Source organism: Panthera uncia, chromosome C2 (assembly GCF_023721935.1).
Source record: "Panthera uncia isolate 11264 chromosome C2, Puncia_PCG_1.0, whole genome shotgun sequence".
NCBI lineage: Eukaryota > Metazoa > Chordata > Mammalia > Carnivora > Felidae > Panthera > Panthera uncia.
Genome location: NC_064810.1, coordinates 81,069,256 through 81,085,446, shown reverse-complemented (window position 1 = coordinate 81,085,446; position 16,191 = coordinate 81,069,256). Strand labels below are relative to the sequence as shown.

Genomic DNA, 16,191 nt, shown 5'->3' with positions numbered 1-16,191 from the left:
CCCTCAAAGGGGGAGCAGGGGTCAAGTGACTCCACCCCTGTCCTGCCAGGGGGATGCTGATCTTCCTGCCCATGGAACACTTGCTACAGGTGGGCACTGGGTCAGATTCCAGGTAGGATGAACCAGGAGGAGCTTGGCACCCCAGGACTGGAAGGGAGGCTAGGGCTCCAGCCTTTAGTGCAGGCGCCTCCTTTCCCAAGGCAGACGGGACAGGAGAGCTTCACGGTCTAGACCAACAGCCACAGCCACTGCCATCCTAGGCCACCCACTGAGGGGGTTCATTGGCACTTGTCATCGCTGTCAGAAGGGCTCCCCTCCCGGGGGAGGCCATGATGGGAGCGGGGCCCCCAGAGTGCATGCACCTCTGTGGTCTCTGTGTCACTGCTGCTGGTGGCACTGTCACGGAAGCTGGCCAGGGGCGGCCGGACTTTGACGCCCTGTGCTGTGACAGAGCCCTCGATAGCCTTCCGGAGCTAGAAAGGGTAGAGGGTCAGATGTGTGGACTCTGAGCTCCCTGCTCAGACTCCACCCCAACACTTACCCCAGGTGAACTGGACACAAACAAGCCTGCATGCCTGTTTGGAAGCAGAAATGGTTTGATGGCCATTATCATCTCACCTCCTTTAGGGTGACGATCCCAATGAGTCGGCCAATACTGGTGACATAAGCATGGTCCACTCCCAGTAGTGAGAAGATGGTGTGAGTCTGCAGGGTGGGGAGAAAATACACTGGACATCATGTACACCATCTACAGGCCAGAGGGCCCCAGGACAAGGCCGGGGTGGGGAATAGGAGTGGTGCCATACATAGATGGGGGGTGGGGAAGGGAGGGCCACCAGAGGGAAAAGAATAATGAGGATATTTCTGCAGCCAGGCCTCAGAAACTTGATAGAGGGAATCTTTAGGTTGCTTATTTGATGGAGAAACAGAGGAAGGATTCTTCGATGATGGAGGACAGAACAACTGTTCAAATGTGACATGTAATGATTGGCCATGCACTGAGCGAGATCTTTCTGAAATTAGTAACTTCAGTACTGTTCTGAGATACCCATTCTACAGGAGAGGCAGTATGAGGCTCAGTGGTGAAGTGACTTTGCAGCTCCAGAAGGAGTTTTCATCCCTCTATAGAAGGATAGTTTTCATCCCTCTACAGCCCCGGTCCTGTGCAGATGTCCAATCAGTCACAGAGGTATCTGGCAGAGAGGTTCCATATCCTTTAGGGGTACTGGCCCTGAATTTTGTGCCTCTCACCCCACTTTAGTAGCTGACACATGCTTCCCATTTGCCTCCAGCAGGCTGGCAGTTAAAATGTCCTTTACCGTGGCTCTGACATTTCAATCATGGCCTGAAGCACTCTACATCTCGCATACAGTTTGCCTTTTCTGGGGCCCAAGTAGCATCCCAGGTGCTGTTGAGATGTAGCTTGAAGTCCAGGGAAACAACAGTCAACCACAAACTCCCATGTCTTTCTGGCTTTGGACTCTCCCCTCAACTTTCAAATGTAATCACCAAGGGCTCAGAGATTGTCAACCAGTTCTCCTTGTGTTCTAAGTAGATTTTCTTGGGCCAGATGTCTTGAAAAACACTACTGACACAGCAGTTCCTGGAATTTTTGGCCTATCACTTATCGCAGTGTTTTCAGTTTACTTGTAAAGTCTCTTGGCTTAATGTTTGAATCAAAATGGGCATTAATAACCCAGCTTTTTGAATACTAGTTACTCAGAACTCATTATAGCCATCTGAAAGCTTCAAAAATATTTTCTTATACAGTTGCTAAATCATTAGAGGGCTTCCAGAGCTTTCCTAACTCTCCATTTAAGGCATGACAGTACTTATAAAGCAGTTAGAAGTTCAGTTTTAGAATAAGCTTCTCTACGTTCCTTCAATACCTTTATCATAACTTGTTGGGGTTAGCAAGTTCTTCCCCATATCTGACTTGAATGCTACATGCTACATGTTACCTTTTAGTTTCCTCATCTGACTTCAAAGGGAAACCTATATTATCAGATTTTCTGTTTTAATAATCCACTAGCTTTGTCTTCTTATGGTTTAATAATCCCTCTATCTTCTCCCAAGGATCCTATTAAATTGTTCCTCTGGATTTTCTTTTTCTCCACAATCTTAATTAGAATGAGCTTCTGGTGGACTCTATGTCTTTTAGGTTTGCAAACCACTGGTCCCAGGCAGTCACCAAGCCTTGCCGATCTGCTTCCTGAACATCTTGGCCATGCTGATTCCCTCACTATCCTTACCAGGACTGGGCCACAACATCCTCATGGGGTCTGCTTTTGGTCTCCCTTCCCTTCAGCTTGGCTCTGCCATCCTATGAGCTTTCTCAAACTTGAGTTAGAGCCCATACTCCCCAGAATAGCCCACAAGACTCTGCCTAAGGCCATCCCAGCTGGTCTCAGATTCTGCTAGACACTCTAGCTTCCAGCCTCACACAATCACTCATCTTCTTCTGAAAACACTAATTTCTTGGACACTTCAACCCTTCCCTCAAGTCCCCCGCTATCTGCCTCTTAGTATAAGCAGTAGTAGAAGTCATTCCTCACATATATTGAACTCTTACTATGGCCAGGCACTGTTCTAAGTATCCCATATCAAGTCCTTTATCCAAAGAAAAACCTATGATGTAGGTGCTCTGAGCCCCATTCTACAGATAAGGAAAGCGAAGCACAGAGAGGCTAAGAAATTTGCCAAGGCTACACAGCTAACACATGGCAGACTGAGGATTTAGGTAAAGCCGGGCTGGCTTAGCTTTGGCATCCTAGCCTCCCCTGCCCCTGCTTGTCTGCAGGTGGTTTCAGAATGAATGTGGCAAGTAGCTGGTATGGCTGGCAAGCTCTAGTCTCATAGGTCCCTAAGTAGTCTCCAGTGGATTCCCTCTCCCCATGAATGTTCCCCTCCTGAACTTGACTGGGCTACTACTAATTGATTCTTCAGTCCTACAAGGCCATTTTGAATTCTCATCTTTTATGTTCTTATCACTTCTAGTTCTTTGTACTTTTGTTAGTCGGTTTCTCAAAGGCTTCTTCTCTTCCTCTGATTTTTAAGTTTGTAACAAACACCTACTTTGTTCTTTTTCATTTTAACTTAATTAGACACCAGGGAGCCCATTGGAGGGCCTGTACATCTTGGGCTTGGGAACAGTGAATTGACAGGGAGAGGGACAGCATGGCCTTCTGAAAGAATCCTGGGATTGTGGCCAGGGAATCTGGGCTCTGGGCCTGGCTCTGCTGTACTGACTCAGGCAAGTGACCTATTCACTGCCTCAGTCTCCCCATGTATTAAAATGGTTAAATCCCCAGGCTTTTGGGTCAAACCATCTTGGATTCCAGTCTGATTGCGCTGCTTACTAGCTGTGTGACCTTAGGCAACTTGCTTAACTTCTCTGAATTTCAATGTCCTCATCTATAAAAACGAATATCACAGTATCCATTTTACAGTCCAATTGTGAGGATTAAATTAAACGTGTGTAGAGCTTAGCAAGTGGCTGGCACATAGTGGACACTATAAAAAATGGCAACACGATAGAAAAGCTTTAGAGTTCTTAGGAAGAAAGGCTTTAAATAAAAACTCAGTGTATTCGCAGGTCTATATATATTTTTCTTGCAACTGTACTGTAGTTCCCCAGTCACTTTGATCTGATGTCTTTACCCAAAGGCTTTTAAGTTCCTTTATTACCTTTTGCTTTTTTTTTTTTAAATTACCTTTTGCTTTTCTCTTTCTTTGTGCCCTGTCCTTCCTGGCCCAGCCCCTGCTTGTCTGGGATGGCTGGCTCTTAGGCTCAGCTTGCACCTCGGCTAGCTGCTGGAGCTGCAGACCTTGGGAGTATTCCTCCACTGCCTGCATCCCCATGCCTTGGAGGCTTGCACATTTAAATCTGTCAACAATTTGGCTAAAATGCTCTGCTCGGTTTCTACCCCAGCACCCTGCTGGGTGTGCCTGCACTTCCTGCCTTCGCTTAGAAGCCTGAAGATGCCCAATGAGGCCACTGTCCATGCTGGGGAGGCCCCGAGAAAGTCCTCCACAGAGAGCCCCAGCCCTCCTTGAGTGTCAGCCTAACCCTCCACCAACCTGTCTGCACTCAAGTTTTCTCCCCTTATCTGCAGGCCATTTTGCCCTTCTACTGAGCTATCTTCCTGTGTACCTACCAGTTTTCCTTTGGCCTACATTATTAAGTCAGACTTTCTGGGGTCTGACATTCCAAGCCCCCCACTGGGCGTTTCTCATCTTTGTTTATCTCTTCTCTGCAGTGTCCCCACCCCTACTTGGATATTTGCTAGCTTGTTTATTAGAGTTTCTTATCCTGCCTGTTTTTCACCCATTTTTTTTTCAGTTGTGGGTGTATCAGCCTTGTTGGGTGCTGGCAGTCTCCTGCCTGGCTCTGACCCTGGCCTGGCCCTCTGGCTTCCACCCAGCTCAAACCCTGTCTTTGTTGCTGCTTTGGCCCAGAGTTCCCTGGGGGGCAAGGCTGAGCAGAGGAAAAATGATGCCTGCGGTAGGCAGGAACAGGCTAAGGGGACCTGACTCCCGGCCTCCCATCCTTTAAGGCAATATGTTTGAAACACAGCACAGAGCCCACCCTCTGCTACCCTGTTTCCCCCCACCTGCCTGAGTCCAAACTGTGGGAGGACCTAGATCCCCACCCTGTGCTCCTGAGAGCTCAGGGCAGCCCCTGGCGAATGACCCTACCTTGTGCAAAGAGGTCCGCTCCACCAGCTGGAAGGGGGCAGGGTCAATTTTGCAGTCGCTGAAGTTGACAGGTTCATCTAGTTGCTGCTCCTCCCACTCCAGAATCTGAGAGGATGAGACAGAGGATTAGGGGGAAGGTGCCAATAGCTGCTCTCACCTTCCTGAAAGCTGGCTCCCCCTTTTCCCACCCAATGGTCCCTCCCATGGGGACAGCAGCCAAGATGATGACTGAACACTCCCAGGAAGAAACAGGGTCCAGAGTCCAGTCACACCTTACCTCCTCAGGGGTCATCTCGCCTTCCAAGTCTGAGTCACTCTAGGAGAGAGGGACAGAGGTTGGTAGCTAGTGGCTGGGGGGAGGTGGGTGTACCCCCCGGCTTGGGGAGGCTTATCCCGCTAGCCCACAGCCCTCCCTGTCCAGTGCTCCTGAGCTGCAGGAAGAAAGTGAACACTTACCGCCAGGGAGATTCGGACCCGCTTCAGCTTGCGCTTGTCACATGATTCGGACTTCTCCAACTTTGTTAGAGCCAGAGAGAAGAGTTGATGTTACAGGGAGGGAGGTGAGGGTTAAGTGGTGGAGCTGAGAGGAAGAGCACACAGCAGGGACAGAGCTGACATCTAGGAGGGCAGAAGCGCAGGGACAATGGAGGCAGGCTCTGTAGGGTTAATGGAGGGGTGGTCTCAGTGTCAGAGAGAGAGCTGGAAAGAAAGAGACAGAGACTCTGACTACTCACCTCTGAAGCAGCCTCGGGGGGTGGACTGCCACAGAAGAGGCTCCTGAGGGCGATGCCTGCCTGCTCCATGTTCCCTGTGTTCCCAAACACAAGGCCCCGGGGGCAATGTCATCTTTGAGGGCTAGGACGAGGAGAGGTGAGGAGGGCAAGAGGAGAGGTGTCCTGGTTCTACCCCTGGCCCATCTGGGCAGCCTCTTAGCTGGGATGTGCTCAAGCAAAAAGGTTGGGTAGGGCTCCCACTGGATCTCAGGGGCCGTACTCTGGCTCTGCCAGTGGGAGAGAGGCCCACCTGTGGGACTCTCCCCGAGGTTCATGGTGTTGCTGGGCCCCCTCTTGAGAGCAGGCTTCAGGGGCTTGTGAGTCTCCCCCCGGGCTGCAGGGAAACCTGAGTCCTCTGTGTTCACCTGCAGAGGCAGGAAGGGGCTGGTGAGGCTATGGCCCCAGATCACTTCTGTATTGCCCTCCCAGTCTACGTGACATTTGGGAAGATTGTGCAGTTGTGGGGTTCCCCTGCTCACCTGGAAGCGGACGGAGGTCTCAGGGCTAGGGGGACTCTCCTGATCGGACGGTGGAGAGGTCTGGGCATTTCGATGCTCCTGCATGTACTGCCGTCGGCGGGCTGGGCTCAGCTGCGCCCCCAGCAATGCCACCACCTGTGAGCGCTCAATGGAGCCCAGGAGGATCATGGACTCTGGGTAGAGCAGGTGGGAGGACTCAGGAGCTGGGGGTGAGGCCCTCCTACTCACCCCCTGGCCTTCTTTCACACCCAGAGTGGGGTCTTGGACACAGACCATGCACCAGAGGGCACCCCTGGCTGGCAAATGCTGGCCCAACCAAGGAGACTGGTTCTGAGCTCCTGTTCCCTCCCTCTTCCTGAGCAGCAACCCTGGGAGATGCCCCTAGCACCAGAGATCCCTCCTGGTCTCACCAGGGGATTCCACTAGGGCCAACATGCGGCCCTTGGTCCTGTGCAGTGCTAATCGAAGGTCCCGGAAGGTGCAGCTGAGGGCCACGTGGGGAACATCCCGCACCATGATGTCCTCCACTCGCATCCGGTACTGCCTGAGGGTAGAGAAAGGCACTTAGTTTGTGATCATGATGGGGAAGGGATCCCAGAGCACTACCATCAGGGCCATAAGAAGGCCCCAGAGCCCATGGGGTCAAGGGCTAAGAGCCAAGGAGTATTTCTGCCTTCATTTGATCAGGTGGGGCTAGCTGCGGCTTCCCCAGGATGTGGACAGGGCAGCTCTGGCCAGGAGAGAGCAAGGTGGCTGGTCTCCCAGCTTCACTGTCTGAGGACTTTGCTGGAGGTGGGTCTGAGGGGGTCCTTCTGACCCTCACCCGCACCCCCCTTGTCGCCCAGCCCTCCATACTGGTGGCGGCCCCAGCCCAGTTCAGGCAAATAGGGCAGTTTCTTGATCCGGATGATGCTGTCATAAAGTGAGGGCTGTAGGCTCTGGGCAACGGCGTTGGCCAGGATGACGGCAATCATGACGGGTAGGATGTGGGCAATCTGGCCCGTAAGCTCGAACACGATCACAGCCGTGGACACTGTGTGTGTCACTGCTCCTGCCAGTGCAGCTGCCCCTGGAGGTAGCCATCTTCAGTCACCTCAGGGTGCTCAGGTCCCAGATGACCCTCCCCATCCAGGGATGGTCCTCTGGGGGCCTTTCAGGTCGCCCAGTACACTACCGGGGACCTGCCAGGCCGCCCAGTACACTACTGGGGACTGGCTTCTGCATCTGAGCGAAGCCGGGTTCCTGCCAGCAGGGGGCACCAGAACCTCAGACCCTGTGGCCAGGGGTCTTGGGAGACAGATGGGGACCTGGAGCACTTACCCACCACTGCATAGCCACCAGGCACAATCCGGTAGGTGCTGCTGTCAGTGTGAATCCCATCTGGAAACCAGGCAGCCATGCTTTCTCCCACCAGACGCCCAAATGCTGCTCCTTCAGGGAGGGGGGTGGGAAGAGAAACAGGTAGTGGAGGGGGAGGGTGGGGGCACTAGGAAGAGAGAGGGTCAGAAGGTGGGGGAGGGGCCAGTGGGTCATTCAGTACAGGGGACAGTCAGGGGGTGGGGTTGGGGCTGAGGCTGGACCAAAACCCACTCCCAGGCAGAGAGGGGACGGCGAGTGGGTGGGAAGGTTGAGGCTAGGAGAACAGGCAGCTGAAGACTCACCAATGACAAAGACTGGCATGAAGGCCCCACAGGGCACTGGGATGGTGGTGGCCAGTGCAGACATCCAGAACTGCAGGCAGGAGGTGGTTCAAACAGGTAGAAGCACTGCCAGGCCCCAGGCAGCCCCCAGCTTCACCCTGAGGCGTCTACCTTCCTTATCAGTCAGGCACAAGTTCCCAGCTATCCCAGAATCCCCCAGGATCAAAGAAAGGAGGACTCCAGAACCAGATGGCTTGGGTTCAAATCTTACTCTGCGGTCTAGCTCTGGGACAATTATGTAACCTCTTTGTGCCTTGACTTCCCATCTTAAAAAAAGGGCTACTGACACTACCTTTCTCATAGTGTTGTGAGACTTAAAAGGAAAGTGCTTAGAACAATGTCTGGCACCTAGGAAGCCCAGGTTGGCATTAGCTGTACACATGTAAGAGCCCTACCTTCATGAGAATGAAGATGACCAGGGTGAGGAAGACGTTGGCACGTGGTGGGCTCCAGGCCTGTGAGGTTCCCGGTGGCTCTAGCTCCTCTACCAGACCCTGGCGGACCCACGTCCGGTTGTCAAACAGGGTGACCAGAGTCTCTTTCTGTGAGAGCTGTAGGTGAACACGGTGCCTCAGGCTGGGGAACAGCCAGGATGAAGGGAAGGGGCCCAAAGGAGAGCAGAGACTGTTGGCTTTAGAGGGGATATATCCCAAGGGAAAGCACAAGTGTCTGTTCTGCCTGGAGTTACCTGTCCAGCCATGAACTGTCCAAACCCAGGGGGGAAGGTCAGAGTGGAGATGAGCAGGGTCACCAGAGCTGGGAAGAGCAGGCGCCTAGAGATATAGGTTTCACAGCATCAAACATGGGTGGTGTACCTACTACAGACTGGTAACAGTCTGGGTGCCCTCACATACCTCAGGGCTGAGGTCGCAGCAGAGCCTCGTGCTTACATAAAAGCACACAGTTCTGAGAGAAGGTCCCTTTTGCTGTTCGTGATATGATGGACCCAAGGGTGATGGCTGTCTGGGGTTATTATAAGCCCAAATGCCTTTCTGTTGGCCCTCGATTCCCCAAGTAGGTAGCAGAAATCCAACCCATTCCAGCCCTCTCTTGGACACTTCTGAGCTGTGGCTCCTCTCTATGCTCTCAGAAGCCCAGCCAAAGGGCACACTGTGTGACAGTATGGAGAAGTTTATGCCTTTGTTTCTCTCTGGTGACTTAGAGTGAAGGTCAGTGTTGGGAAAAGCTACGGTCACTCATGAAGTTGACCAAAGGTGCCAGAGGGAACAGGTTTAGTGGGCTGCCCTTTCTCTGAAAGACGTCAGTCCCAAAAATCCCGTCTCGGGCCTTCCCGCTCCCAATCCTCAAGTTCACAAATGAGAGAGTTAAGCTCTGGAGATTAAAAAATCTCACCCATTTCCATGCTTCAACGGGGGGGGGGGGGGGGGGGGGGGGTGGAACTAAGGCTCAAACACTCTCCAGGGAGCAGTGCCATCTGTCCAGGCCAAGGGCCTAAGGAAGCCTTAGGGTTTTTGTTGTTGTTTTTGTTGTTGTTTAATGTATATTTTTTTTTGAGAGAGAGTGTGACCGGAAAGGGTAGAGAGAGATGGAGACACAGAATCTGAAGCAGGCTCCAGGCTCTGAGTTGTCAGCACAGAGTCCAACGCGAGGCTCAAATTCACGAGCTGTGAGATCATGACCTGAGCTGAAATCAGACACTTAACTGACTGAGCCACCCAGGTGTCCCGGAAGCCTTAGTCTTTTCAAAAAAAAAAAACAAAAAAAAAAAATATATATATATATATATATAAACACATATATATATATTTAAATATTTATTTATCTGTTTGTTTATTTTTAAGAGACAGAGCACAAGTAAGTGAGGGGCAGAGAGAGAGAGAGGGAGAGAGAGTGTGGATCCCAGAGTGGGGCTTGAGCTCATCTGATGCGGGACTCGAACTCAAGAACCATGAGATCGTGACCTGAGCTGAAGTAGGATTCTTAACTGACTGAGCCACCCAGGTGCCCCTTTAAATTTTATTTCTAAATACTCCCTACACTCAGTGTGGGGCTCAAACTTACAACCCCAAGATCAAGAGTCACATGCTCTCCCGACTGAGCTAGCCAGGTGCCCCATGGACGTCTTAATCTTTGATGTGACGTGCCTTGACTACAAATTCAAAAGTGCCAATTTTGAGGTAATTCATATAAAAGCCAAAATGTTCAATCATTCCAGAAAACACCATTGGCTGATTTTCTCAATGAAGTGCTATCTTTAACTGGGCTACTCTTTGCCACAGTAGGGTGGCCCTCTCACCCTACTGTGACCATCGCACAACTCAGAGAGGAGCCCAGGTCCAACTCACTTCTTCATGAGGAAGCGGTTGATGGTTTTCTGCTTCCGCATCACCTGGACAATCTTCCGGTTCAGGTAGACAAAGAGCGCTCCCCCAAAGCCACTAGCAATACTAGAGAGGGGAGAAGTACCAGGGTGAAAGGGGGTCTTCCCTCTTCTACCTCCTCCTCTCCGACGCACCCCAGCTCCCTGAGCTCCCCTCACCCAATGACAGCAAAGGCCGGCAGCTCCTGGAGGTCAAAGGGGAAGTCAAGCCGGAATCGGGTTTTGAAGAGAGCCGTAATGGTCTCTGAAAGGAAAGCAGAGTAGCAGAGGGAGGCAGGTGTAGTGTTGAGGGCCCTCACCTGAGCCATCTCAGGGGTTCCTCTCGTCCCCCAGGTCTCCCCCACCTTCATCACGGTTCCAGACCGCCAGGACCCGGAAGATGAAGGCACTGAAGGTGGCAGCAAAGAAGCCTCGCCAGTAGTTCCGCACAGCGAAGAAGGTGGAGGTGACCTCAATGCTGAATAGGACACCTGTGAGGGGGCAAAGCAGAGTGCCACATGAGGCCTGGGCCCTGCCTGAGGACTCAGACCCAGATGAGAGGGGCAAAGGAGGTGAGGCCAAGGGCAGGGCTGAGGGGCTGGACTGACCGCCTACCTCCGATAGGTGCTGCAAAGCAGCAGCCTACTCCCACGGCACAGGCAGCAGCCAGCATCTCTGTGTTCCGGGATTCATTCTGGCAAGAGTGGTGGAAATGGGTGTCAGCGTGGCCTCAGCAGCCTCCCCTCCCCCTCTGCTTTCCCCCAGGGTCTCCCTTACCTCATAGATGCCCCCAAAGAGGGAGAGGAACTTGCTGAGCAGGGCAGCACACATGCTGGCGATATGCACAAAAGGGCCCTGGGGGTGTGGGAGCAAATGGTGAGTGGGGAAGGGGCACACCTTGACCTTGGCCTATCTTCTTCCCCCACTGGGACAGACTCCTTCTATCCCCAATCTGGAGTTACCTCTTTGCCAAGGGGCATCCCGCTGCCCAGGGCACAGGTCAGCCCAATGACCTTAGCTACAAAGGTCTTCAGGGTGAGGTATTCCTTCAGCACCACTCCTCGCAAGATGGTCTTCATCTCAGGGATGCCAGACCCTGGAGAAGTTATGGTCCCAGGAGAGTCATTTGATGTGCCCGTTTCAGGAGGTCCCATCACTGCCCTCCCCTTCTTTCTTACTGTACCGACAGCCTGAGGAGCCAGGATCTGTGTGAATCCAGCTGAGAAAGTGATGAGAACGATGGGGTAGGTGACCCAGGCCAGGTACTGGAGCAAGAGGCTAGTGTTCAAGCCTCGGGACATCCACTGTTGAGCTGTGGGGAGAAGATGAGCTGCTGGACCCTAGATGCACACACCCAGTCCCCACCTAGCCACTGGGACACACTGATATGACAAGCTGTCCCAGGGAGAATCGATCCATCACAGACAGCCTGGGCATGAGGGGTAGGGAGGCGGCCTTACAGGGCATTCATTGGGACAAAGATCACAACAGGGAAGAGGGGCAGTTCGAGAAGGGAGGCAAGAAGTTGTGGCCTATGGGAGTGGCAGTCATTATGCCTGAAGAGGAGGCAGTCAGGCTGGCTGGGGAAAGTGGTCAGTGGCCAAGTAGCCAAGATGCTTGGACAAGTGTGGCATGGAGAGAGCAGGTTGGTTCTTCCCAGCCTTCCCCTTGCCAGCCCTTGTCCTTACCCTGCAGACAGGCAGCGATGGCATAGTCCATGGCCCAGCTGACCAGAGCCATGAGGAGCCCCAGCAGGACCAGGAAGATCCAGTCTTCACCAACCCTGGACACTAGGAACTTATGGCAGCGTACGGAACAGACTGGGAGCAGGGAAGGGAAGAATGGAGTGGGGAGGGGGGGGAGGCTAGCACCAAAGTATTCCCACCTCTGCCCCCCAACCCTCAACCTCCCAATGGGTAGCTCTAATGGCCTCTGTCCCCCTTAGCACAGCACAGCACAGCACAGCACAGCACAGCACAGCCAGGTCTCCTGCCCCAACCCAGGTCTCACTGCGGCATCGGGCGCAACGGCTCTGTCCATATTCCAGGAGCTCTGGGGGAGCCCGAGGGGAAGGTGGACCCCTCCAGGTCTCGGGCCCTCCCAGGCGAATCCGAGCAGCTTCCTCTTTGGCAAAGGCCCCAAGGTCCTGAGTATACCGGCCATACATCTGAGGAACAGGGAATATGGGGACATTAGCAGATGTGCACTGAGTGGGGACCCCTGCATCAATTCCCCTTCTCCCAGACTCTATATTATATGCCCCTTCTTGAACCCACAGTTTCCACTTTGGCTTGGGGTGTGGAAACAATGCACATTACAGACCGTGGGGGCTGTCCTGGCCAGAGTAATGGGGACAGCCAAGGTACAGGGCACAGCACTGGGGGTGGCAGAATAATTGTCCTCTTCTCACAGGCCTGCCCAGGGAGCATGGAGGAGGAGGAGTGGGAGGGAAGGCCCCAGAGGAGGAAAAGATGGAAAAACCTAAGGCAGTCTGAAAGTGGGAGGAAGGAAGGTCAGAGAATAAGGGATGGTCAAGGACGGAAGGGTAACAATGAGGGCCTCATGGAGCTGGGGGCAGCTGAGTTGGGCCTAAGAGCAGGCGGGGCCTCAATCCTTATCACGTTCCCGCTTGGCCTCTAGCCTGTGACCAACTCAGCTGCACCCTTCCCATCCACCGTAATCCCCTTGTCCCCATTCTCCACCCCTAACCACCTCCCCCCACCCCCCCCCCAAGCCTGCCAGCCCAGCTGGGAGTAGAAAGTCTCTGGGTGGGTGGAGAATGCTGGTGGCTTCAGTCCCACTCTGGAGCTGCCCTGAGTCCAGTGGTGGGTTGGGGCCGGCAGAAGCTGATGGCTGGGCTGTGACTGGCGATGTTGGGGTGCTGGGATGGGAGAGTGAGAGTCGCTGAGCCTCAGCTAGACCTGCCAAGCTGGGCGTGTGTTGGGGGGTGGGGAGGAGTAGATTCCGGCTGCCACCCGCAGAGCTTCGGGACACAAAGGGCTCCTGTTGGGGCTGGGGTTGGTGGTGGGGGGGGGGGAGGGAGGGAAAGATAGAGACAGAGCAAGAGAGTGATAGAGAATGAGGAAAGGGAGGAGAGGGAAAGGGAAAGAGGAGAGAAACAGGAGAAAGGGAAAAAGAGAAGCCAGGGGAAAGGCAGAGAAGAGAAAGGAGAAGAGAGGGGAAGAAGGAAGGAGGAAAAGAGAGAAAGAAAGTAGAGTACAAAGAGGCAGATACAGTGTAGGAGGGGGAGGTGAGTGTGTGTGAGAAAGACAAAGGGATTAGAAGGAGAAGGGGGAGAGGCTGGAGCAGAGAGTGTTCGGGAGACAGCATGACCCTGAGGATTCGTTCCAGAGATAGAGACCAGGCAAAGGAGGTGGAGATGTGGCTGGTGCAACAGATAGACACCATTTCAGAGGTCAGGTGCCTGGCTTCTTTGACCAAAGCCCCATTCTCAGCCAGGACAGATTGACAGACACCTCCCCCACAATGCGAAGGCTTGCCCCTCTCCCCTGGCTCCACCCCCACCCCTGCCACCTCTCCCTGTCATCCTGTTTCATCCAGTCTCTCTCTTATAACAGGGCACCTCCCAGCCCCAGCTACAACCCAGGACCCCTCCTCCTGGAGAGGCTCCCTCCCAGCCTCCTTCCAGAGCAAATTCCAACCCAAGCTGGTAAAAAGGAGCCACCGGCCCACTCCCTTCCCTAGAGTTTGGGTCCTCCGCCTAGTGACACAAGAAGGGGCAAAAGGCTTCTCAAACGCTAAGTTGCAATGGTAGCCATGAGTCAGCTCACAGCCCCAGGACCCCTGCTTTTAATGAGGTCAAGGGACACCCCTGAAGTGGGTGGGGGCTGGATACCCAGTCAGCATGGACAAAGGTCCCAATTCCCACACCCATTCTCGCTTGACCCATCCTCCCTAAACCTCCTGTACCAAGAGTGGGGGGCGGTGTACAGGAAAAGCTCTTTCCCCCCAGAGAATCCCCTGAGGGCTTCTTGCCAATGCTGGGTTGCCAGTCCCCCAGGGGTAAGGGCTGGGGGCTAGGTTTGGGTCTGAGCCATCTTTCCACACAGTCTTGTTTCTAATTCTAGTACAGTGCCACACACTTAGTGGGGATAGAGGGAATGTCTTGGATGGTGGAGATAGGAGGGTAGAGAGAAAAAGTTCAAGGGTGTGAGTGGTGCTGGGGAGGGATAGTGGGGTGCTGAGACTTCAGTCCAGGAGGAGCAGAGAAAACGTGTGTATGGGGGGGTGGTAAAGAGAAGGACACCTGGGACAAGCACCTGATGTCCTTGTCCTCTGCAGCCCCCTCCCCAACCCCCCCTCCCCCCAAGCTCTCCAGCCTCTCAGGCCCTCGAGCCTCAGTTTCCCCAGCTCACTTCTGGGGCGGGCTTAGGGTAGGCCCCCGGGCCTCGCGCTTCCAAGGAGAACCCAGAGCAGCGGTACCGGAGTGCACTCCTGAGGGTTCCGCTCGGCTTCACTTACCAGGGTCTGCTCGTACTGCAGCGCCCGCGGCTCCATCCCTTCCGCCACTGTCGCGGCCGACGCGGCCGCCATCTCCGCCCACAGTCCTCTGGCCTCCCGGTGCGGCTCGGGCTCGGGCCCGGACTCGGCTCCCGGCCGGCAGAGCCCGCGCCGGCACCCGTCCCGTCCCCGCCGCCCGGGCGGCCGAGTGCAGAGTGCGGCGGGCCCCGTGCAGGCGCTTCGGGCTCAACCTCCAGCTCGCGTCCCCTCCTCGGCGGGCGGGCCGAGGGCGGTGCCCTCTTGTGCTGCTCCGCCCGCCGGGCCATCCACAGGGGCCGGCCCAGCCGGGCGGGGGTCTGCGTTGAGGCCGCCTCCGAGGCTCCGGGGAGGCGGCAGGGGGCGCTTGGAACGTGCTAACCAGCGCTCTCTCTGCGCAAAGGCCAGGAACTGAGAGGGGCAATTGGGGCCAAGCGGGGGCGGGTCCGCTGGCACGTGGAAGGGCCGGGCCAGGCCCGCGGCGCCCAGTGACGGAGCAGGAGGAGTCGGAGACGTTGGGGCTCAGCAGGGCCTGGGGCCGGGGTCGGCTGAACCGTTTAATCAGATTCTTTGCGCTCAATCTCTCAGGAGTGGCGCCCTCTCTTGCTTCTCCGGAGGGGCCAGACGGGCCTGGCAAGGCCCTTCTGCTCTGTCGAGGGTGAGAAGCAAAGCTGAAGGGACTCGTTGGGAGACGCTAGGCCCAGAAGGCGGGCGTGAGGGGGTGATGCTCGGAACTGAGACTCTCGATCTCTTTCATCCTCTTTCCTCCTCCTTCCCTTACCTGCTGGTCCTCTTGGGAGTCTCACCTGGAGTAACCCGGCCTGTGGGGTGCACCAGGGTGGAGGTGGGGAGGGAAGGTGAAGGGCTGAGGCTGGAGGGAAGAGATGTCTAGGTGCCGGGAGGCCGCTCCTGGGAGGAGGGTGTGGGCGTACAGAGGTCGCTTTTCCTTGGCAGGTCCCAAGGAGAAACTCGAGTAGCTACTGACTTCTCGCCACCATGGGGAACAGCCTGCTGGGGATCTGCATTCTCTACCAGGGTCTAAAGAAGGATAGAGCAGAGGGTGGGGTGAGCACAGAGTGGATGGGCGGTGTAAGAGATTGTGTCAGGGGAGAGGCTCGGGCCCAGGAAACAGGCAGTGTGCGGGAGAAGGCAGGATCAGGATGAGGGGGCATGTGGGAGGCACAGGCGGTGCCCAGGAGGGAGGACGGTGCCCAGGAAGGGGGCAGTGTCAGAGGAAGGGGCAGTATAAGGGAGGAGCTGGTATTCGTGGGAGAGGATAGCGCCAGGATGAAGGGGCATGTAGATCAGCGTCTGGAGGGAGAAGGCAGTGGTGGGGCAACAGGTAGTACCAAGCGGAAGGGGCAGTGCTCAGGAGGAGAGCAGAGGTTAATGCCAGGCTGAAGAGATCCTGTGGAAGAGAGTAAGTCCAGGGGAAGAGGGCAGTGGTAGGGAGGGTGCGGTACCAGTGGAGGGGACAAGTGCAGGCTTTCCTTTTCCCCATAGTGACATCATGGCAAATTCCCAAACTGGACAAACTCGGCTCAGGTGACATCCAGCAGGGCCAAGTCAGCCGGGGCCGGGCTGGGGGACCTCGGTGCCAGCTGGAGGGACTGAGCCCCGCGCTCTGCAGGGTCCGCGCGCTGGGGGCGGGGTTCTGTTCCTCCTGCCCTCCGCGAGGACTGTGCCCTCGGCGGGCACGCGGACCAGCAGGATAGGGCTAGGCG

General features: G+C 55.1%; 1 protein-coding gene across 2 annotated transcripts; it reads right to left on the bottom strand.

The window, feature by feature from the left end:
- Nucleotides 1-20: 20 nt before the first annotated feature.
- CLCN2 (chloride voltage-gated channel 2) lies at nt 21-16,183 on the bottom strand. 2 transcript variants are annotated; one of them, XM_049628461.1, is made up of 24 exons: nt 14,453-16,183; nt 11,981-12,137; nt 11,659-11,790; nt 11,154-11,282; nt 10,933-11,066; nt 10,748-10,825; nt 10,586-10,664; nt 10,336-10,461; nt 10,151-10,235; nt 9,957-10,058; nt 8,339-8,423; nt 8,046-8,201; nt 7,612-7,681; nt 7,271-7,381; nt 6,806-7,019; nt 6,361-6,494; nt 5,951-6,123; nt 5,722-5,836; nt 5,433-5,506; nt 5,155-5,214; nt 4,976-5,014; nt 4,699-4,803; nt 619-705; nt 21-473 (listed from the first exon to the last, which is right to left on the bottom strand). In XM_049628461.1, exons 1-24 carry the CDS (start codon nt 14,522-14,524, stop codon nt 279-281), a joined length of 2,712 nt encoding a protein of 903 aa, XP_049484418.1. In that variant the 5' UTR covers nt 14,525-16,183; the 3' UTR covers nt 21-278. The 2 variants fall into 2 exon arrangements, with proteins under 2 accessions (XP_049484418.1, XP_049484419.1); XM_049628462.1 differs by lacking the exon at nt 5,155-5,214.
- Nucleotides 16,184-16,191: the final 8 nt, after the last annotated feature.

Bases quoted from the DNA above. Each gene is read 5' to 3' on its own strand.
- CLCN2 (XM_049628461.1), bottom strand. From the start codon at position 14,524: ATGGCGGCCGCGTCGGCCGCGACAGTGGCGGAAGGGATGGAGCCGCGG. The intron at 7,682-8,045 runs GTAGGGCTCTTA...TCCTGCCTGCAG, and splicing joins TCATCTTCATTCTCATGAAG to TTCTGGATGTCTGCACTGGC. The intron at 474-618 runs GTGAGATGATAA...TACCCTTTCTAG, and splicing joins GGATCGTCACCCTAAAGGAG to CTCCGGAAGGCTATCGAGGG.